This window comes from Carassius carassius, chromosome 25 (assembly GCF_963082965.1).
Source record: "Carassius carassius chromosome 25, fCarCar2.1, whole genome shotgun sequence".
In the NCBI taxonomy this organism is placed as follows: domain Eukaryota; kingdom Metazoa; phylum Chordata; class Actinopteri; order Cypriniformes; family Cyprinidae; genus Carassius; species Carassius carassius.
In genome coordinates this window covers 2997172-3021038 of record NC_081779.1, presented here as the reverse complement: position 1 = coordinate 3021038, position 23867 = coordinate 2997172, and the positions used below count along the sequence as shown (strand labels likewise).

General features: G+C 36.4%; 2 protein-coding genes across 2 annotated transcripts in view; one reads left to right on the top strand and one right to left on the bottom strand.

Annotated features, from left to right (window-relative positions):
* LOC132103913 (large ribosomal subunit protein P1) overlaps positions 1-23867 on the bottom strand; it is a 241786-nt gene that overhangs the window by 60264 nt on the left and 157655 nt on the right. The gene's annotated exons all lie outside the window — the stretch shown is intronic.
* On the top strand, positions 1158-11445 carry LOC132103909 (leucine-rich repeat-containing protein 3B-like). The gene is made up of 2 exons (XM_059508977.1): positions 1158-1350; positions 6674-11445. The coding sequence occupies exon 2, from the start codon at positions 6787-6789 to the stop codon at positions 7570-7572; it is 786 nt and encodes a 261-aa protein (XP_059364960.1). The 5' UTR covers positions 1158-1350; positions 6674-6786; the 3' UTR covers positions 7573-11445.

Below are 23867 nucleotides of genomic sequence, written 5' to 3'. Positions count from 1 at the left end.
TCAAATATTGTCCGATTAACAAACCATCAATGTAAGTGTATTTATCTCTTTAAATCTCAATTTTGAAAAACTGACACTTGTTTTTGTGGTCCAGTATCACAAATGCCTACAAAAATAGGCTATTTAATGCCAGGACAACATGCCCCAAAGTGTATTCAATGAAGTGAATCTTTTGTCCTGGCCAATGAAGGCAAAAAAATAAATAAATAATAATAATTAAAAAAAAATTGTGGTTAACATTTTACGTTTTTTTTCTACACAGAAATGTTTTATCTAATCTATAGTCATATTCAATACCCTACTCTCTGCCTTACAGTAGGCTACAATGTGAATACCAAGGTATAGCTACCCAGGGTATTCTTAGGCTAAAAGTACCAGGGTAAAATTAAATCACATTAAATGAAATAACATTATTAAAAATTGTATTGATAATAATAATTCATTACATTTAAAACATTGCTCTTCTCGACATTGAAAGCTCTAACATATCACTTTACCATGGTACCAAGACAGTACTTTTTATATGAGTAGCTACCTGAGCACATAAACGCGTCTCAAAACGTGTTTCAGGTGGATTACCTGTCTCATATTGACGTGGGATCCTAAAGGGAAAAAGGATCATTTTGACTGTTTCGAGCCGAAAATGAAAGAAAAAGGGCTGGAAACACACGCACGCACGCACACTGCGCTCGCGTTACCGAGAGAATCCGCTATTTTAGGAAGGACGATTCATTTTATCGAATCGGTTCGTTCAGATGAATCGTTTCAGTGTTCCGCCAGTCTCAGATTGTTTTGATCACCAAAAGTGTTCATAGAAGTCCACGTTATGTTTTTATTATTGTTGTAATGATTTTTATCTTTAGCGGGGAGTATTCGGTTGCTACATAGATTTTGTCAAATGCTGTTTTGTTATTATTATACTAATTTTAGTGTCTAAAACAATAATGTCCCTCCTGGAAAAATCAATTTTGAACTTGTGCTAACAGGAGTTTCATTATCAACCATGATCCAAAACATATACGACTCTTAATATTGTAAACAATTTTATTTCCGCCACAGTTTCTCCCAAAGACTGTGATGGTATAAACGCTGCGAATCGGCTCGACTGAATCACTACAAGGAATCGGTTTAAAAGAACCATTCGTTTGCGATTCAGACGCCACTGTCAAAGCGCGATCGAACCCCTCCCTGTTACTCCTCTGGCTTTTGGCACGAACATCAGGCAACAATCTCCAAATATGTGAGAGCTCACTTGAAATAACGGGCGAGAGCGATACATCACATGTATGAATGATTCGCCGAGGATGTGAGAGTTACGGATGCGGCGATCGATGAGTGTTTCTGTCGCAGGTAAGAGACAAACGCATGTCGCCTGTTGCTCTGCCACAAATAAACACACATCATAGAGACTGACATGCATTCGTCTGTGTCACATATGCATTTTGCATGCTGAACATGATGTGAAATGAGCGGATTATAGTCTACGTGCGTCAGATGATGTTAGTATGAGAGTGAATGAATTATTGCACCCTCCGTTTCATATGATGTGCACCTCATGAATAGCAATTGACAGGTCATCGATGGCTTTTATTGTGCCGTTTGGATTTGCAATGCAGCTGGCATGTCTGATTTATCTAAACCAGCCATGCATGAGCAACTTATTTGCAGTCATCGATTCATCTCATAATGGAACTAATAATCATGTTTACTGAATGCAATCAAGCTTCACATTCGCTAGGCTGTTTACAGTATCTGTACGATCACGTCTTCACCGCTTTACAAGTGGGAAAAAAAGTTATTTTCAGCACTTGGATTTTTGATTTCGACCTGCCTTTGAGATGCTGTCTGCTTGTGAAATTGCTGGAAGAAGGTGACGTTCCCTTTGATCTCACCGGAAGGGTCAGATTTCAGGAGCCACTAGGATTAAATCAGAGATAATGCATTCATTGGATCAAAGCTCTGATGCTGCACATATCTGATTGGATTATTATTATATTTGACACCAGGTGCCTTCAAAGTCAGAATCAGCGTTAGCAATAGTGTCTAAACACTATATTTTTTCCTTCTTTTTGCTGTTAGCCAGAAGTAAAATGCATGTGTTGCATACATAAAAGGCATCAAAATAAATATCTGTACAATTTCTCCACCAGGTGTTGCTTGTTTATGTGAAAGTCAAATAAATTATCATCCAAACATATTTTCGCACTGATTCAAAGCTATATTAAATGAATAGTTGCGAGCACAAGAAAGCCATTATGCTTTCTTTCCCGCAGCTCCATAATCTTCACATTATGAACTTTAATGTGTTATGATGATGGCAATAGTAATGATGGTAAAAACTTTACAATCTGTTTGGCTTTCTTAGAGCTGTGATATAGATCCAAGCTCTGCCTGTTAATCTGGATCAATGTGTTTTTAATATTAAAACCTGATGTCAGTCTAATTATGACTCTTCCATGATGAGCACTGTCTGTACTCAATCCTGTAATGCCAGCTGTATATGCATTTTACATCATTCTTAACCAGTATCTATTCAATATCTGCAAATCCTTAGAAAAAGAAGAAAAAAATTCTCTGAGAAGCAAGTTTTATGCAATATTAATACATGTTGTCTAAGAGCATGCATCTTGAATAGAAGTAGCCTATAATAAATGTTTAATGTCGGCATGAACTCAAAAGTCACATTAACAATTTTCTAAATGCATGTTTTTGATCATATGGTAAATGATTCTTTAATGCATTTGTTTCTTTAAAAATAATAATATAAATAAATAAGCTGTCATAACTGGATGGTAAAATGACAGACTTCTCAAATCATTTAAGTCTGCTTAAACCCCGCCCCTTTTGTATTAGTCATTCTAACAGGAACATATATAATAATTCTTTAGTAAAACCTATTTGGTAAGCTGTAACATAAAATTAAATACACACACACACACACATATATATATATATATATTTAAATTCTGTGTAATAATAATATTATAATATATTTATAATAAATTAAATTTTTGTACTTTAACAATATGTGATTTACATTTTTATATAATCATTTTAATGCATTTTTATTTTAATGTAATCATATTTTAGTGTGACTCACTTTATTATTTCCTTTACTATTACTGTTTATTTATATGATATAAAATTATGTAAATTGTGTAATTTAACAAAACTAAAAGTTTTAATATAATCATATTTTCATATATTTTTATTTTGATATAATTATATTTTAATTGTAAAATATTTGAATATGACTTTGAAATATTCTCCATATGAATTTCCTTTACTAAAACTTATATCAAATGATATAACTATTTTTGGTAATTTAACAGTATATGCAATTTTAATATAACCATATTTTAATATTTTTATTTTAATATAGTCTAGTAAAAATTGTGTATCAACTTATAAATTCCCTTCAACATAACTGTCAAATTTATTGTTGCCTACATAATATCCCACAAGAAGATACAGATAGAAATGTTGTCATTTCAATAAACAGAAAGTAAGGCCTTTCTGGTCTGAGATCTTGTAAAAGTATTTTATACGGTGAACTCATGCCATAAACATCAAACTATCAGATTCATCCGAGCAGAAAAGCGGAGTCAAACTAAAATGTTTCTGCACAAGAAACTGCAGTTTTGTGTTCAAACAACAAATGGTGATGGAGAGCCCAGATGGTTCATAAGTAAGAGGGATAATATACAATCAGCACATCATAATGGCATAATAAACCCAGAGCGTGTGATCAGGACCCTGACGTGAGGTGGCTAAATATATCAAATAAAAAAAAAATAGACATTATTATTGATTTATTGATTTGAGATGAAATTATTATATTAGATTACTACTTTGGATACGAGCACAGCTTTATTGGAAACATTAGTTTCCTGGATGAGTGTTTTATGCTTTGTTGCCATGGGCAACAGTCATTAATCAGGAATTCTCGGGTTCTGGAAATAAAAATTCCATTCATTTTTCCATAGGACAATTGATTTTTACTGTTAACTCTTAAACCTGTAAAGACAAATCTACTGTGAGCTCAGAGGTCGTTAATCGATGGAATAAAGATATTCTGACGTAATTTTCGCGCCCATGCAATTTATACTGCCCGCGAACCTGTCAGTATTTGCATGCTTCGCGTCAATTGGCCAGCTGCCCCCAATAAGATTTCAGCAAAATAGGAGAAGGGAGGAGTTCCCATATACGTCTTAGCTGACGTAATGTTGAGTTCCCGCCTCGAGAGGGAACCCACCAATCAAGGAGTTGCAGTGAGCCAATTGCACATAAAAGATAGCAGGGAACATGAATGACATAATCAAATTGGTCAAAATACTTCGATATTTATATACTTAATATATATTGTTTCTTTAATTCTTTAGAAGAATAGGTTTATATTTCTCCATTGTTTTTCAATAACTTGCTTCCCTTATGAAACATAAACATGGTTTTATTATAGTAAAAGTGTAGTAACCAAGTTTTTTGACAGATTGATTGCCATCTGTGTATCAAGTTTTATTACTAATACCATGGATAAACTATGGATAGTGTAGCAAAATCAAAGTTAATTTTATTAAGCGTTCATGGAAATTGAAGTTATTTTCCTCATTGAAGATTTTCAGATACTTTTTTTTTTTTTACTTCAAATCAAAGTTTGTAAGGTTGTGATTCACATCTGAGCTGGTTAGTTTGGTTAACGGCTCACAATGCTTTAACCAAGACCTTTTTTTAAATCCCTTTGGGAAAAAATGAGTGAAAAAAAACCCTTCCATAGCTGTAAAAGTAGGCGGGCACTAATGCATTTGATTTGACAGCTGAATGCCATGATTGACCAATCAGAATCATTCCAGGGAGCCGTGTCATAATGTCATCTATTTGTATTGTTTAATTGCATTTAGGATTCATCTAGAATTCATCTCACTTCACAGAGTAGTTTGTTGTTTACAGTTTAGTGACACATTTTTTTTCTCTCATTTTCTGTGATGGCCTGTCAGTTGTAATAGTTTGCACCAAAGCACATGAGATCTGCCATCATAAAACCCATGTGGCATATCCACGCATTACTGCAGCTGGACAGGGGCCTGAGAGTCATTCAGTCAGTCCACACTGGCCCTCAAGAGCCTCAGGCGAAACACACACACACACACACACACACACACAGAGACACTCAACTCAGCTCCAGTGAGCAATCACTGAGCACATCATGTCAGGACTCCTGGGATACTTATTTTTACATCAATATTGATTTTCAGGCATTTGTCTTTCAGCTCTAATAATAGAAACTGCTTCAAATGCATGATGCAAAGACAAAAGGTCCAGATGTGCATGCCTCTGTAAACCAGCATGTTTTTGTCAGATAAATCAGTCTGCTGATATTTCCGTGCGCTAAATGCAGCATGCTCAGAAATGTGCTGGTGACACAGACTTCCAGCTGCTATTATCTCTCACCTTTCAGTTGTTTACATCAGTCTGTGACTGGCGTCACGTACTGTATGTATGTGAGCCGCACGTGTTACTGTGTGTTAATTATAGCTCTCCCTCCCCGCCTAAAATAAAACCGGTTTATGTTCGGTGACCTTAACTGCAATATCTCAATGAGTGTCTTCATGACGCTGCTTAGTTTGCCAGACTATCTGTTTAACTTAAAGTAGTTTAGTGGGTCTTGTATTGATCTGAATTTGCAATAATGCCTGATTGGCTGTAAATGATCCCTTAGATACCTATACTGAAGCTTTTTAAGGAGGGAATGTTTTTTATAAATAACTATCCAATAATGTAATGTATTATTATATTCAATAAGAGCAATATCTGTCAGGCACAACAACAAGATGTCATAGTTGACACTAAATGCTTCTAAAAAACTGTGGGTGAATGTGTGATTTGTGTATGCATGTAGTTTCATAAACAAGCATAAGGTTTTAGTGATGAATTATGATTACTAAATGCACAAATAATTGTGTACGTTCTGTTATAGGCCCACTGTATTTCATTCTGTCTGAACATATGTGCTGTTTGTCAAATCATATATGAAATCCCATCTGTTTTAATAAAAACAAAAATTAAATACTAGTGATCAAACAACATGTTTTCAGTGCCCAATGTTTATTTAATGCTGATTTTATATTATAATATATATAATATACTATATATAAATATATACTGTATATATATATATACTGTACAAAAACATATACAAACACAGACACACACAAATAAAACAAGTAAAAAGTAAATAGAATTTAGTGTTTTTCTAAATTAAAAAGAAGATAAACAGATAAAGTAGAATCAAAATAGAATAGAAAGTGATAGAGTTAGATGGTCAAATAAAGATATATATATATATAAATGTAACTCAGATGTGCACCAATTTCCTGATGTAAGCAAACAGTTATTTTCATTATATTTACTTAGAATTCACTAAAACATAACAAGGGAAATGTACATACATTATCCTCTGACAAAGCTAGATTTTGTTAGACTTTAGTAAGCCACATAGCACTTAGTGTTACACTGATGTCAATATCTCTGACAAGCCTTTCTGAGATCTGTATGTTCCCTGTGTTGAGTGGCACATTCTCTTCGAGAGGTGATGAAGGAGAGGTGTCATTCCCACCCATAAATTAGCTTGTCGACTTGTTAGCGTATGCATTCACTGTGTCTTCTTCCTCCGCAGGCTCAAACAGACGATGAGAGTTGACAAGACCCACGGCTCTTGGTGATGATGCGGTCCCACTATGGGGCTCCCGTGAACGGCCAGGGCGTCGAGTATGTTGACTGCCTGTCAGCATGACGCCGTTGGACCTGTGGCTTTCGCGCTCCATCCCCATGTGTCTGCTGCTGCAGAGCCTGGTGCTCATGGTCCTGTGCTTTCCGTCTGCCAGCACCTGTCCCAAAGGTTGCACCTGTCAGCGCTCTGAAAGCCCACCGCACGGCCTCAATGTCTCCTGTAGTCTGTCACGCTTGAAGGAGATCCCGCCTGACGTCCCCCTGGACACCCAGCTGCTGCAGCTCGACCGAAACCACATATCTCTAGTGCCCGATCGCATATTTCATGGATTGAGGATGCTTCGGAGGCTCAATCTCTCCCATAATGCTGTGGAAACCCTCGGCGAGGGGGCGTTTGTCGGTTTGGAGGGCTCTCTGGAAGTGCTGGACCTTTCCCACAACCGAATCACTAGCGTGCACAAGGACGCATTCGCACGGTTGAAGGCACGTGTGATGGTGGACAACAACCCTTGGCATTGCGACTGTGCCCTGCAGCAGGCGCTGGGTGGCATGGCGCACAACCATGAGGCCGCCACGCGCGTGCTGTGCCGTAGTTCAGAGCTGAGGGACCAAGAGGGCCAGCCTTTCCTTGCCGTAGATGCGGACTTGTGCAACCTGGCCAAGCGGACCACCGACTACGCCATGTTGGTGACCATGTTTGGCTGGTTCGCAATGGTTATTTCTTATGTTGTGTACTATGTACGGCAGAACCAAGAAGACGCAAGACGACACCTTGAGTACCTGAAATCGCTTCCCAGCAAGCCCAAGATACCGGACGAACTGGAGGACATCAGCACGGTTGTGTGACATTACAAAGATCACACGATCCTAAAAACTAAAGGCCCATTCACTCCAAGAATGATAACTGTAACACTAACTAGGGCTGCACGATTAATCGAACATGATCATCTTGCACATCATGTCAGTAAAGCCGGTTCTGTGATTAGTAGTAAATCTGCTTTCAGTGACTACACAAAGCCATAGTTCACTGACAAACTACGGCCAAATAAAAATTGGAGACGATATAATCGTACAATTATTAAATCAAAGAAATTGTTTGCAATAATGATAATGTTTGCGTAGCATTGCATGAAAATACCACATTTAATAACATGTTTTTACTTCAAACTCACTTCATAACATATGTTGAAATAAATCCTTCTGTGAGATGATGTGGCTTCTTACGCAGAATTAGGCACGCACCATATTTCATAGAACTCTAAGCAGTGATATAGGCATTGCATTATAAATATACTTTAGTATAATTAATATTTTAATAATAAGAACTCAGATAAACCGTGCATTGCCGTAGTCGAGTTTATTAGTCACGTTGAATCAATGAAAGCAGTTGAATCTTCTGTTTATTCAGCTGGAGTGAGGTTTCTTCTTCGGGGGTAGTTTCCACGTGAGAGCGCCCTCTGGCCTTCGGATGGAGATTTACTGCTGATCACTGAACCGTGCTTCGCTGAAAGATATGCTTGACAATCGCAGCTTCGATCTAATCGTGATTTAGATTTCATTTCAATTAATTGTGCAGCCCTAACGCTTACTATAAGAGAATATGGAAGTTCGCTTTACAGCTACAACGATAACGGCATGGGGGAGCTATATTGTTGGAATCACTTTTAAATCAGTGTTTTTCACTTGGTGAATAATAAAAGCATCTACAGGCAATCAGAACACATCTGGCCTTAAAGAGCTTGCAGCACGCCCTTATGATATACAGAATAATATGGTTATCTTTATAGTTATCATTCTTAGCTTGAACGGGCCTTAAACCAAGATGTTAATTAATCTGACACGAATCATAAATGTCGTCTAGCGTACTACACCTGTCTTCTCTTTTTCCAATGTGCTTTCCTGTTTCTGAGTATGTATTTAGAACAATTTGTGATACTCTCCCAACCCTTTGTCCTTACGAGAGAGCTAGAGTCTTTTAAACGTGACGCACAGGTGGCATTAAAACAATCGCATGTGGTTCAATTCCACCTTTAGAGCAGGAACTTGTTTTCAGGCTCATTGACATGAGTCATTTTCTATTTTAACTAGTCAGTCGGAACAGATCGTCAATCATAAAGCGGCACTAATGACCAGTACAGGTATTTTGAGAATTCAAATCTCAGGTGCAAATGTTGATAGACTCCAATGATTTGTAAAAACCCTACGATGTTTTGATGCTACCAAGTTTTGTATGACAAACGATAATCTAGGCATGTGCATATTAGCTACAATTGCGAATCATTTTAAGACCTTAAAAAAGGCATGGTGTGCCCTTTATTAGTGTAACGATGGGACATTTCTTCCAACATTCCAAAACTATTATTGTGATCCTGTGCATTTTTTTGGTTTGTTTTTACGTTAAAACTCGTGCACATTAAATTGTGAATCGTTGAGTCGTAGAGCACAGCAGTGCTGGCGTGGTGCTTGTAATGTGATTCTCGGAACTGTAGTCGAGGAACATAGTCGATACCTCCATCTGAGTCTTTTGTCGGTAACATTACTTGTGAGGCTCTTTGTCGATGTTGTAACTCACTGTGCGTAAAAAGAGGCTCCTGAGCCCTGTGCTAGTCATCGTGTAGTCTACGAGATGGCCAGTGTGTTTTTTCGTAAACGTAAGGTTCCATCCCTGAATCCAACTCTTGATGTCCAGGACAAAAAATATACATCCTGATGAGGATCTTCAGCTTCCCCTTGCGCTGTGATGGTAGGGCCATTGGCGCTCAGTGATATTATTGTGTTTGCAAAGTAATTCATCCCGGTTGCAAGCGGAAAATTACAGCTGTCACTCTATTACTGGCATTATTCTTATGGCTGACTGCCGAGTCCAGCAAAGCAAAGCCCCGAGGAGAGCTAGAGGATAGAAAGGCGGCAGGAGAAGAGAGGAAATTAAAAACAGGATAATGGGAACAAGTTCTGGAGGAAATCAGGGCCCTTATGAAAATGGATTGTGATGGTACCGTGGTATAGTACGTTTCAGATGGCTTTCATATATTATTGGAATCACTTGATCTAAGTACCCTGTGGTATTTCCATTATTACGATGTCCAATCGTGGTTTGTACCATGGTAATATCCAAAACAAATGGTATTATGAAGGTTGCAACCATATTCAAGATTGGGTAACCACATGTAAAATGTAGAGCATTGATCACTGGGAATAAAATCTGAATATATTAGTACCATGTCCACAAATTGGAAATATGAATGTAGTTTTTAATTCAGTGGTATTGTCCAAAACATGGTATTATTATAGATACAACCATATATATTCAAGATTGGGGTACGAAATGTTAAATGTAAAGCATGGATCATTGGGGATAAAATTGCCATCAGAATGTTAATAATACCATATCCACTAATTGGAAATACTATGGTAGTTTTGTGAGTCGAATGACCGTTGTTTCTTTATTGTAACTTCATTGTTGTGTATCCAGTGAAGTGCTTTTTTAAAAAACTTTTTAAACGGTAATTAAATTCCAAAATTGGTGCCGTTATAATAATGACTTTAACATCGGTTCATCAGAAACATTAGGAGAACTTTAGAAGAACATTAGGAGAACGCTAACCCGACTTCACTGTAGATAAAGAGCTTGTCTTTTGCGTAGGAAGGTACCTGAAATCCCTTTAAAGAATCATGTTTGAATGTACTTATCTAGTCTTTTGCCTTGTCTAACTGCGGTTGTTCTACACGCTGTATTGTGCTGGGAAAGTGAAGCACGCTGTAGCCAAGGACACGGGGGAGAGATTTTCTAAGTGCCTGAAATACTCGTCTATAAGTCTGTCATTCTTCCAGCTACCGATAACTTTGCTTTGAAACATTTCATTCGGTTTTGCCTAACTTGAGTTTACTTTGCCTCAAGTGGGATGTTTTTACTGCACAAAGATAATGGAAAATCTGAAGTTAATGAAGTACAGTGGGTCTTCTACATCACATTGTTCTTCCTGTTTTCTAAAGGCCTTTTCACATGATTTGTGTCACGGCTTCAATGCTGTGCAATGCTTTTGCCTCCACGTGAAAAGCTTTGCTGATTGTTTTATTGAAGGGCGATTTGACAAAGTTGCAGTGTGGATATAGTGAAAATATCTGATCTTAGAACAGAAGGTCCTAGCATTTGATTAGATGCATTGGAGAAAGGAAACAAAGGCACAGCTAACTTTTTCTCTGAATGCCATGGTTTGCATTCAGTGTTCCAGATTCAGATATGCACATCAGTCTATCATCCATCTTGTTTTTCAGATACAATCTTTAATGCCTGTGACTGTATCTCATTGCACAGAATTTTTGCATTCAGTGAGGACAGAAAAACGACTTACTTTTAGAAATTGATTGCACCTGCTCAGGACGCGGTTTAATGCTGTAGTTTGATGCTTCACTGCATTGATTTTGATGCATTGGAGAACTGAACGTGAATCATGTGAAAGGGCTTTTATTGGAAAAATGTAGAGGAGAGTTGCGGCATATGTTTCTTCCTATGTTATTTTTTTATTTTATTTTATTTTTTTACTAATTTCTTCATCTTTGTGTACCGTTTTTTGCTTGGTATACATGAAACTGACTTCTGCTCAAAAGTGTGACATACCTTGAAGACGTAATACTGGAGGAGGACCAATGGTACATCACATTGTAAATGCATGATGTAGAGAAAATGAAATAAAAGATTAATTTACACTGTTATACCAATACATAGACCATTTGTCTCTGTTCCAAAGCATACTGAGCTGACAACATAGGGGGTATTTTAAAATGCACTTCTGAGGCTGAAGACCTTAAAAAAATTACTTCCTTTTGACAGTAAAGTACATGTATTACCATTAAATTGAAATTAAAAAAAGAATACCATTCATTAAAAAGTGACATACAAAGCCAACAAAATCATCAAAACCACAAAAAAACATGCACTAATATTTATTTCTCTTTTAGGTGAAAAGAAATGCATGCATGGTGTCACTTTTGCATCTAGTGGCAATTTTCTGGCACCAAGATGCAAAGTAGGGGGTCATGAATAAAACAAGGGCTGAATTCTGACAAGAGGCCAAATCTGAGAGAACTGAAATAAAAACAAAAGCATTTGAAGGGAGACGAAATATGGTTCATCACGGGTTCAATGAAAAAGCACCATCAGATCTCTGACACTGACATCTGTTTTCCTTTTTCATCTGAAGTGTGGATGCCTATTATCATTGCACTGTGTCTAAAATGGGACCACCAATTGGATCTATTTTTAAGGCGGTTTAAGCTGTGACAAGTTGAGCCTTATGGTGAGATGCTAAAATACACATTTCTGAGAGGCAAACACGTTCTGATCTGCTGGAGGATGTTGAGCTTAAGGGATAATTGTAAATATTTCAAGTGAAGTGGATTTAGTGATTTGTAATCAGTTTGCAAGCTATTAAAAAAACTTATACATGTGCTTGTACAATACATGTGTGTGTGTGTGTGTGTGTGTGTATATACATTTTAAATATATAAGTGTGTGTGTGTGTGTGTGTGTGTGTGTGTGTGTGTATAAACTTGTATTTCAGCTTGTTTTTAGATATTTTTTATTTTCAATAAAATAAACTAAATCTGGACTTAAATTAACAGGAACTATAGACTTTAAAATAAAAAAAATCGAAATTAACTGAAATTAAAATGAAAATGCAAATTCTAAAAAAAAAAAAATATATGAATAACATAATATTATACTAAAATAAATAAAAAAGCAAAGTAACAGCAGGGTTTTGGATGGATGTTAGAGTCACAGTGTCACAATAGTTTGATCTTGTTTGTAAAGTGTGATTGTGCTTGCTTTTTTAATCAAATGATACTTGCTGTTGAAATGTGTTATGATGCTCTCACATTTGGTTTATTGCAGCAGAAAACCTAGTATTCATTATTCAAGAAAAATGTCTTGAGGTGCTGTGATGTTCAGTTCTTGTGTTCGCTTCTTCAAATGAAACACTAAATCAAACAGTATCTAATTTAAGATGGGCTCAAAATTCATAATAACTCCCAAGGGCGAATATTTAAGATACAAAAGCACTGAAAAACTTGAGAGATTCAGGGTAATTTTTTGACAGGTTGACACGTCCTCGCAGGGACAGACGGATCCTCAAGCATTACTGTCCTTACAAAGAGTGTCAGGTAAATCTACCAGCTCCAGTTTATTTCAGACAGTATTCAAACCTCGTACATAAAGCTTTGAGCTCAATTATTATTACAGTGTTAGTGCTCCTAACTGTGTCCTTGGTAGTAGAGACATTCACATAGTTTTGATCAGGGCTTTTGCTAAACGAAGTCAGTGAACACAAGCCACAAACACAGAAAAAAAAAAGATTTTTCAAAGTTTTTTTTCAAAAAATTTTTTTTCAAAATGATTATTGGAGTAGGTTTTACTAGAGAATACTAAAATACAATAATCCAGTAATCCACCAATTCATTTCTTGTGAAGCAAGAAACAAATCATTCAACGGTTGCTTCTGGCCAAAATATGGATCTATAATCCATAATAACGCATTCCTGCAGTGCAAAAGTCCATCCCCTGTTGTCATCTCACATCAAATGAATTGTTTAGAACTATTTTGAACAGCTTGAGCTTGTAAACGGTGCGTATTTCTCTCCTGATTCAGACGGGATGACATTTTCACTGGAGTAGCGTTATCATGAATAGTATTTTGCAGGAAACAACGGTTTGAAGTTAAAACCATCTTAATGGTGCAATTGTTTCTTACAAACACACAGCTTTTCACTTCTCTAGTCATTAACTGATGGACTGGTTTACTTGTGGATTATTGTGATGTTTTTATCAGCTGTTTGGACTCCCATTCTGACGGCACCCATTCACTGCAGAGGATCCATTGATGAGCAAGTGATGCAATGCTACATTTCTCCAAACCTGATGAAGAAACAAACTCTGAAAAAAAAATTCTGAATGAACTGTTGCTTAAAAACTTGCTTCTTGTATTGTCTTCCTCGAATAACCCATCCTTATATGTACGTTCAGGGCATTTATTCTGATATATTTAATATCCTCTCAGCTGTATCTGGTTTGGCGGCGCTGTGTATCACGTCGTTTGTATTGCACACAGGCCCAGACATGTTCACATTTAATTATTTTTATGTGAGTCTGGAAGCGCAGACTGTCTTTGAACGCTCCTGAGTCCCTGCAGATTCTGGAAGTACGTTTGCCTGTTCTATAAATATTAAAACAGTTGAGCCATCGCTGACACAATGCTTTGTTGTTTCCTTCTGTAACCTTGATCATGTGTTTCAGGTTTCAGTGATTACAGACAATAAAACTGCTGTTCATAGGCTATACATGTCCTCCAGAGAAATCTAGTTTATGGTGTGTGTTTCTACAGTATGTGGTTTGGGATCATAATATGTTAGACGCCATAATGCATCTCGAAAACAGTGTTTGTAATGAAAAAACCTTGAAAGATGTGATCACATCATGGCCATGAAAATGTTCTTGCTTACAGTTTGCTATAAAGAGACTCTATGCACTGTAAAAAAATATATTTTTTATTTTATTTTAAAGTGTTATTGGAGGATGTTTTACAAGAATAAAGCATTTCTACTTCTGTTTCTTGCTCTTTCTTTGTATTGTTTGTGAAATTTACAAGCAATCTCTGAGTGAAAATTGTTTCTCTCATACAGCCAAAATATATTTTACATATATGTTGAAAACAGAGAAGCTCAATGAAATGTTTAATTTTATTTTATTTTATTAGTATTATTATTATTATTATTTTAATGTATTTGGTGACAAGAAAATTCAATCAGAAATTAAGCCTAATTGCTAATGTGGATGGAATAGCTTACTGGAGATCAAAGCTGTATTTACTAAGATTTAATAATGTTTAATATATTGTAATAGTTTTAGAATATTGTAAAGTATGTTTCTTGCTTTTATTTAAATATATGTTCACACATGTAATACAATAAATAAATGTTTTAAATAATATATTCTGTGTGTTTGTATATATATATATATATATATATATATATACATTCTATGCATAGAATAAAAATGTACTTATATGTTTTAAGTATTTATTTATTTATTTTGCTCGAGGTATGAATGGAGTTTGCATAAAAAGGAAGGATTAATGCTGAAGCTTTTCTGTCTCATGACACAGTAGCATCCAATTTAAAAAGCTCTAATCGATCACTCGGCGAGGCGAGGATTTACTCTTTTATTAAACAATTAATCTAATGACACAATCTTATGACACAATGCACAATGTCTCGCTCTGGCAATGATTGTTTCATTTGTGAAATGGAGTCTGTGTATGCTAATGAAGGGTTTGTGTAAATCAGACGATGCCTCATTCTCATGCAGAGCATCCGGAAAATCCCACTGATGAGGAAACTCTTTCCAATTAAAGTCTCCTGAGGCCTTGAAGAAAAAACACTTTAGTGATATTTTTACAATTTCAGAATTGCACTGCATGGGAATTTATGAGTTTGCATAAAGGAATAATTAACTAAAAATCAAAACTCTCACCTTCATGTCATTCTTTTCACTGTGACATAAAATAATATTTTTTAAGGTAAATAATGACAGTATATTCATTCCTTTAAGTGAAGTGTTTGTTGAGAGACGATTGTGTCTTATAATTTGCACATAATCATAATGAAGCTGTTGCACGGACTGTTATTTCTCAAAGTCTGATGATAAGGAGGGTCTTTAAGAAATGTGTGAGTTTGCATTGATGAAAGCATAATTTTCCTCTATTGCATGACATTACTGAAGACAGATCATGAGATACAAAGAGAAGTCTGATCAAATCCGTTTGACTTTAAAGAGCAGATATCTGATCTCATTCTTCATCTGGCTGAGCAATTTCATCTGAGCTAAAATTAGGATCAAATGAACATGGTCTGCCACAACTTTTCAACATTTGGTCTTGGACGATATATATTGAACATTTGCAATATATTCTCAATGATTTTTCCTGTGATATTCCACATTGTGAATATAAAATATTTAAATAATTTTATTTGACTGGTACATTTCCTTAGCATGAATTTGAGGTGTTTTAGATAGAAATGTTTTAAGAGTGTTTTTATATGTTCGATATTTTCATTATGGTTCAAACTGTTAATTTCACTGAAATGTTTCAAAACTCGGATTCAAAGATTCATTCACGTTGTTGTCTCTGTGTGTTGAAATTATTAATTGATTCAAAATTCTAAATCTTTGATCAGTCTATGCAGCACTGATTCAAGTCGAATTGATTCATTGATTCAATACTCTGATTCAGTTATTCATTTAATTATGTATTCGCTTCATTGTTCATTGGAGTGTTTGTGTTTTGAATCGATTCATTATTTCAGTACTCTGATTCAAAGACTCATTTGCACAGTTGTTCACTAAAGTCTGTGTATGATGCTTCTCATTATTTCACCTAAAAATTCTAAAAAGATATAAATAAATATATTTCAGCTTTATTTAAATAAAATTATTTGAGTGATAACATCCCACTGAAAGATGGAACACCAACATGTCAGAAAAAAAAATAGAATCACTGAGTTGGAAAAAGGAACACCTCCCTCCTAAAAATTACTTAATTTATTACTAAATAGTAATTTATTATTACTAATCACCTTCTTAGTGGCACACAATTTGATTTTCAGCTGTGTTCATTTTGATTAGCTTAGCATGAAAAGAGCTTTCCAGGAGCATTTCAGTTCTTGGTGGTGCAACTGAAGCAAACAATTAACTATGGGTGGCAAGTGTCAGAAGATCTTCGGATTAAAGCTGTGGACAGGCACAAGTTAGGAGATGAAGACTAAAAATGGAAAGTCTTTATCAATTCCAAGAAGCACAGTGAACTCTATTCTATTATAAATCTATTATAAGTCTATATTGGAGGTATTTGGTACAACACAGACCCTTCCAGGATCAGGACGTCACTCCAAACTGGATGAAAGAACCAGGAGGAAACTGTTCAGAGAGACGACCAAGAGGCCAACAAAACCCTCTGAAGCAGTGGTCGTTGTGTGCATGACATGTGACGACAATATCACAAATCCTCCACAAATGTGGCTTGTATGGGAGGGTAGCACGAAAAAAGCCACTCCTCAAGAAAGGCCACATGCAGTCAGACTGAGCATTGCCAAAACACACCTTGGAGATTCAGAGGCAGATGAGACTAAAATTGAATTATCTGGCCTCAACACCAAATGATATGTCTGGCGGAAATCCAGTACAGTTCAGCATCCAAATAACAGCATTCCTGCAGTTTTATTTACTTTCTCTGCAGAAAGGACAGGAGCACTTGTCAGGATAGAAAGACAACTGAATGGGGCAAAATACCGTCAAATTCTTGAGGAAAATCTGCTGCCATCTGCCAGAAAGATGTCAATGAGAAGAAGGTTTACCTTGCAACATGACAATGACCCAAAGCACACAGCAGAACTGAACACACAGTGATTGAAGGAGAAAAATGTGAATGTCTTTGCATAAGCCTCGTCAGAGCCCAGACTCAAACCCCACTGAAATCTGTGCAATGACCTGAAGACTGCAGTCCATAAACACTCACCATCACATTTAACCGAACTTGAGCAGTTCTGCAAAGAAGAGTCGAATATTGCAAATTCTAGATGTGCAAAGAGACAGAGACAAATCCCAACTGACTAAAGACTGTAATTTAAGCAAAAGGTGCTTCGAGAAAATACTGACACATGGAGGAAATCCTTTTTCCAACTCAGTGATTCTGTTTTTCTATTTACTTATTTTTGTTCTGACATGTTGGTGTTTTATCTTTCAGTTGGATGTAAATACAGCTGGATAAAACAATAACCGTGTCTGTCTTCATTTCAGTCTGTATTATGTACACTATGTATTTATATATATATATATATATATATATATATATATATAGAATATTGAGATATATATATTTAAGCTAACAGTATCTAGCAGTGGATAAAGTTAAACAAAGTGAATCTGGCATGTTTTGTCCTTCCTGCTGTTACACAAGATCTGTACGCCTCACCTTTCAGTGGGAGGATGTTTAAAATCTCACACCGGAATAGTTTTCCACACCTACATCCACCTTCCGCCTCCATCCGGAATTGCCCAGTTAAAACAAGGCCCAACGAGTGGAAGTTTTCCTCCATGTGGCATGTAAACCTCTACAGCCTCGATAACGCTCGGTTACAACAGAACAGACTCAAATATGTCTTATCAGATCCTCCCCAAACCAAATTATCAATTCATTTTATGCTTCTGTACTCTAACTGTGACAGCAAATGTCTTATTTTTATTTATTCTAAGGAATTTTAGAAGAAACAAAGCTGGTATAATGACTCAAGGCAAGAATAGGTTGAAAAAAACCTAATAAATAATTAGAATAATAATAAATAATATTCCCATACTTCTCCAGTTGGTTGATTTAACTATTAAAGTTATGTATTGTAATTTAAATCTATATACGCAAAAGGGTTAAGTGCAATAAAAGAAACATTTAGATTAAAAAAAAACTTGTTATGAATAGCAGAGTGCATGAAAAAACTATGCATTTTTCTGCCTGCAACTCAGTGACTTGGAGAAACTGTAATCTCTTTTCCCAACAATTATTTTTCTTTTATTTCACAATTCCAGCTTATTTTAAGTGGTAATGTCCTCTGATATAGTTTGTTTTGTAAGATATTAGGTGTTGTCTGTGAATTGTGTGAGAGTTGACTGTTTGCGAGTGTGTTATTGTAATGTATTTTTAACATTGGAACAGCTAAATATGACACACAGAGGTTGTGTGACTCGTCCATAGCAACACACATGTGTTTTAACACGGCTCAAATCTCACAAGACAAACTCTCGGCATGCTAAAATAAGATGTCTCAAATTTTGAACTGATCTTTGCAATTAGTGATCTTGAGCAGCTTGACAGGCTGTAAAATCTGAGGGAATGTTTAAAACATTTTGATGAGAGTGTAAATCCACGTTCAGACCTCTCTCTCTCTCACACACACACACACACACACACACACACACACACTGGAGAACCTATTTTAAGGGCTGACGGCTAAATCTAGAGGCTTTGTCTTTTTAGAGTAAAAGAGCTTTTCCGCAAATGCACAATATGACTTTCATTAAAAAAAAAATTATAATAATAATCTCATTTAAATCTAAACAAGTTTTTTTTTAAAGTATAATAAAAGTAATAAAAGTATATTACCTAAAATGATTAATCCTGATTACGTTACTGACTAATGTTCATCATGTAATCTGTAATCAGTTTGTAAGTAATCTCCCACAGACAGCTCTTTGACTGAGTTTCTCAGTTGTTGTTAATCAGATGAATGGTGTTTGACCTCTCATCTCTTCAGTGCATGTGATTCCTCTCGGCGCTCATCATGAGTGTTTTTGTGATGGAAAAGCCTTTGGTGTGCTCATGTTTACTCAGACCCAGCAGCACGCCTGAATGTGTCTGTTTATAGCAGCAAACATGCCGTTTGGCAGCTTGAGCTGCTTTCTGCCATTCTCTCCTCATTTCCTCCTGTTCCTCTGTCTCTCGCTCTGGTTCTCGAGGAAAACTCGAGGTGTGAGCGAAGAGTGAAAACTCGTTCTGCTTGAGTATATGCAAAAAGTGACACACCTTGAGTTTGACAAGAATAAGAGAAGAAAACTCTATAACTACAGCTAGACTAACAGACTGAAACAGCATTACATACAACAGCATGCTGTTAGAAACTATAGAGTCAATGTTATGAATTCAAATATTGACAAGACGTACAGTAAATGCATTATGCAACATTTTATTTGAGCTGTGTTAACCTGAGACATTTAATGTGGTTGCTAATTTGCTAAGACGTTTTGTGTGGTTGACAAAATGTTCTAGTTTGTTGTATGGTTAGTATAAAAAAATCAGATACCATTCAAATAAAATTACATTTTATTTGAGTCATGTTCAGCCTATCCCTGACATTGCAGTTGCTAATGTATTTTGGTTTGTCGTTAGGGTAATTAAAGTGGTTGTTTCCATTTTTTTAAATGCATTTGTATGCTGTTTCTATTGATAAATTTGTTTGATTACACATAGTAATATTAATAGTCACACAACCAAAAATAACACGCACCTGAACAACTAAACTGGCAATGGCATCATTACATCATGATATCAAAGACCATAGAGCTTAATGTCAAAGACAAGAATCTGACGATATTGTGAGAAATAATACAGACTAGAAATAAAATGTCACGTTTCGCAAAAGAAGAAAATGAGAAAATAGAAAAAGAGTTTATCATCAGTCATAGTTCTTCTGACTCACCATCATTGTGTTTCACGTGAATCACTGAAGCTTTGAGATGGAAATGTGATTGTGAATGGTGTCGCATTCAAAGCAAGCACTCATGAAGTGGCTTTCAAAACTCATTTACTCATTTACAGCATATTCAGCAAGATAAAACATGTAGTTCAGGACTGGATTTTCACCAGGATGTGGAGATTGAGCATGTTGGTGTTTCAGTTCTACCATTATTTGATGTTATTATGGTTATATTTATCTATTTATTATTTATTTTTTATTTATCGTTAAGTGTTTTGGGTGATAATGTGTTTTGTGTGGTTCATAGGTGTTTAGGTGGTTGTTGTGTTCTGGGTGGTTGTTAAGGTGTTTAGGTGGTTGTTAGGTTTTGGGTGGTTGTTAAGGTGTTTAGGTGGTTGTTAGGTTTTGGCTGGTTGTTAAGGTGATTTTGGGTAGTTGTTAAGGTGTTTAGGTGGTTGTTAAGGTGTTTTTGGGTGATTGTTAAGGTGTTCTGGGTAGTTTTTAAGGTGTTTTTTGGGTGGTTGTTAAGGTGTTTAGGTGGTTGTTAGGTTTTGGGTGGTTGTTAAGGTGTTTTTTGGGTGGTTGTTAAGGTGTTTAGGTGGTTGTTAAGGTGTTTTTGGGTGGTTGTTAAGGTGTTCTGGGTAGTTGTTAAGGTGTTTTTTGGGTGGTTGTTAAGGTGTTTAGGTGGTTGTTAGGTTTTGGGTGGTTGTTAAGGTGTTTTTTGGGTGGTTGTTAAGGTGTTTAGGTGGTTGTTAGGTTTTGGGTGGTTGTTTAGGTGATTTTGGGTGGTTTTTAAGGTGATTTTGGGTGGTTGTTAAGGAGTTCTGGTGGTTGTAAGGTTTTGGGTGGTTGTAAGGTTTTGGGTGGTTGTTAAGGTGTTTAGGTGGTTGTTAGGTTTTGGGTAGTTGTTAAGGTGATTTTGGGTGGTTGTTAAGGAGTTTTGGTGGTTGTAAGGTTTTGGGTGGTTGTTAAGGTGATTTTGGGTGGTTGTTAAGGAGTTTTGGTGGTTGTAAGGTTTTGGGTGGTTGTTAAGGTGTTTAGGTGGTTGTTAGGTTTTGGGTGGTTGTTAAGGTGTTTAGGTGGTTGTTAGGTTTTGGGTGGTTGTTAAGGTGTTTTTTGGGTGGTTGTTAAGGTGTTTAGGTGGTTGTTAAGGTGTTTTTGGGTGGTTGTTAAGGTGTTCTGGGTAGTTGTTAAGGTGTTTTTTGGGTGGTTGTTAAGGTGTTTAGGTGGTTGTTAGGTTTTGGGTGGTTGTTAAGGTGTTTTTTGGGTGGTTGTTAAGGTGTTTAGGTGGTTGTTAGGTTTTGGGTGGTTGTTTAGGTGATTTTGGGTGGTTTTTAAGGTGATTTTGGGTGGTTGTTAAGGAGTTCTGGTGGTTGTAAGGTTTTGGGTGGTTGTAAGGTTTTGGGTGGTTGTTAAGGTGTTTAGGTGGTTGTTAGGTTTTGGGTAGTTGTTAAGGTGATTTTGGGTGGTTGTTAAGGAGTTTTGGTGGTTGTAAGGTTTTGGGTGGTTGTTAAGGTGATTTTGGGTGGTTGTTAAGGGGTTTTGGTGGTTGTAAGGTTTTGGGTGGTTGTTAAGGTGTTTAGGTGGTTGTTAGGTTTTGGCTGGTTGTTAAGGTGATTTTGGGTGGTTGTTGTAATTTGGTGTTTAGGTGGTTGTTAGGTTTTGGCTGGTTGTTAAGGTGATTTTGGGTAGTTGTTAAGGTGTTTAGGTGGTTGTTAGGTTTTGGGTGGTTGTTAAGGTGATTTTGGGTGGTTGTTAAGATGTTCTGGGTAGTTGTTAAGGTGTTTAGGTGTTTGTTAAGGTGATTTTGAGTGGTTGTTAAGTTGTTCTGTGTAGTTGTTAAGGTGTTTAGGTGGTTGTTAGGTTTTGGGTGGTTGTTAGGTGTTCTGTGTAGTTGTTAATGAGTTTAGGTGGTTGTTAGGTTTTGGGTGGTTGTTAAGTTGATTTTGGGTGGTTGTTAAGGTGTTCTGGGTAGTTGTTAAGGTGTTTAGGTGGTTGTTAAGGTGATTTTGGGTGGTTGTTATGGTGTTCTGGGTAGTTGTTAAGGTGTTTCGGTGGTTGTTAAGGTGATTTTGGGTGGTTGTTATGGTGTTTAGGTGGTTGTTAGGTTTTGATTTTTTCTAAGGTGTTTTGTTGGTTGTTGAGGTTTTCGGGAGGTTACTAAGGTGTTTTGGGTGGTTGTTAAGATTTTTTTTTCCTGTCTGGGTGACATCTGCCAAAAAGGAAAATAGTTTCAGAGCTGGAGCAAGTTTTTGATCACAAAGACAACATATATTTTATTTGCTATAATGTGCAATAATTAATAATTCACAGTATGACAGGGACCATAAACAAATCATTGTGGATTACTGTCGACTGTAAATGATGGCAAACTCAGTTTTTTCTCTGAGGGCCAGTGCTGTTCCCTTCCAGGAGGAGCCACATTAACTGCTAATAGTCCAGCGTGCTCTCAGACACGCCATCTAAATGTGAAACATGTAGCGATAGCGGCTCGAACAACACGCAGTTGCATCATTTTCCCAGTGGATAAAATGCCACTTTTTTTTCATTCTTATTATATTCATATTTTTTTCTCTCCTCCCTTCATAATGAGCCCAGGCTCTTATTAGGAATGGAGATATGTAAATGAAGCAGTTGTGGTTGGCGGAGCAATCCTTCTGTTTGCTTTTATGTGAGATCCAGGCAGCTTGTTAGAGGAAGGCTTTCACAGTTTCCCAGCCGTGCGATCTGGCAGCGAGTGCGGTGATGGCTGTTGAACGCCAGAGAGGTGTGGAAAACACAGAAATAACATCCAGCTCATAGCAACTCCCAGACCGCCACTCACCAGCACAAAAACGTGCCCCTTTGCTTTCCAACTATTGAAGAAGTCTGTTAGTAATTAATTTCTGCCGGAGGAGGTTTGCACGCCTCATTGAGGGCGGATTTGGCCTTGTGTGTCTTCTGTGAGTCTGTATTTGCTTAATTATGTTATAAGAGGGCAGAACACCATGACTGAATGCTTCTCATCCATTAGACTGAACAAGAGCCCAGTAACCACTGCTGTAAATGACTTTCAGGAGATGAACTGAAGAAGTGGCTCAGGCAAGTTCATTCTCACAGCAGAATAATTATATCTATCTATCTATCTATCTATCTATCTATCTATCTATCTATCTATCTATCTATCTATCTATCTATCTATCTATCTATCTATCTATCTATCTATCTATCGGTTCTGCTTTAATTTTTAGCTCTTTGCATTTTAGGCCTGAATTAGGAGAAACTCGGTTTTTGAGGAATGATTTTCTGTCTGATGGGAATCGACTCTGTAAAAAGATTAGGAGGAAAAACTGCCTGATGGAAATCAATAGGACGATGGAGCATTTTTCTCGTCCAGCTCAAAGGTTTTTGCTTAGTCCTTGTTCATGAAAATTTCCTCTTGTCCTATGACAATTAAAAATAAAAATTGCCAAGGGATGAATATAAAAAGAACATTCCATTTGTGAGTTTTTACTCAATAGTACCTTTACTTGGATGGACATCCAGTTAATTTATCTCCTGATTAATGCGCACATTTTAATATAAAAACTTGTTTTAATACTTACATTAAGAGTTTTAACAGATGTCTTATGGGTGAAAACACAACCAGACGGCTTTCAGAAAAGCTGATATTACCTGATCTCCGATCAGATATCCAACGTTCATTGTTTACATAAATTCATACATCTACATTTAGCAGTTTTTGGGGACTAAAATGCATTTTATGTTGGTTTCATGTTTTGTGAAAACTACTATACCGATTTAGACATTTCTCAAATCAGGTGATTTGTTACTGCAAATCTAACTTACTCACCCTAGAACCGCCA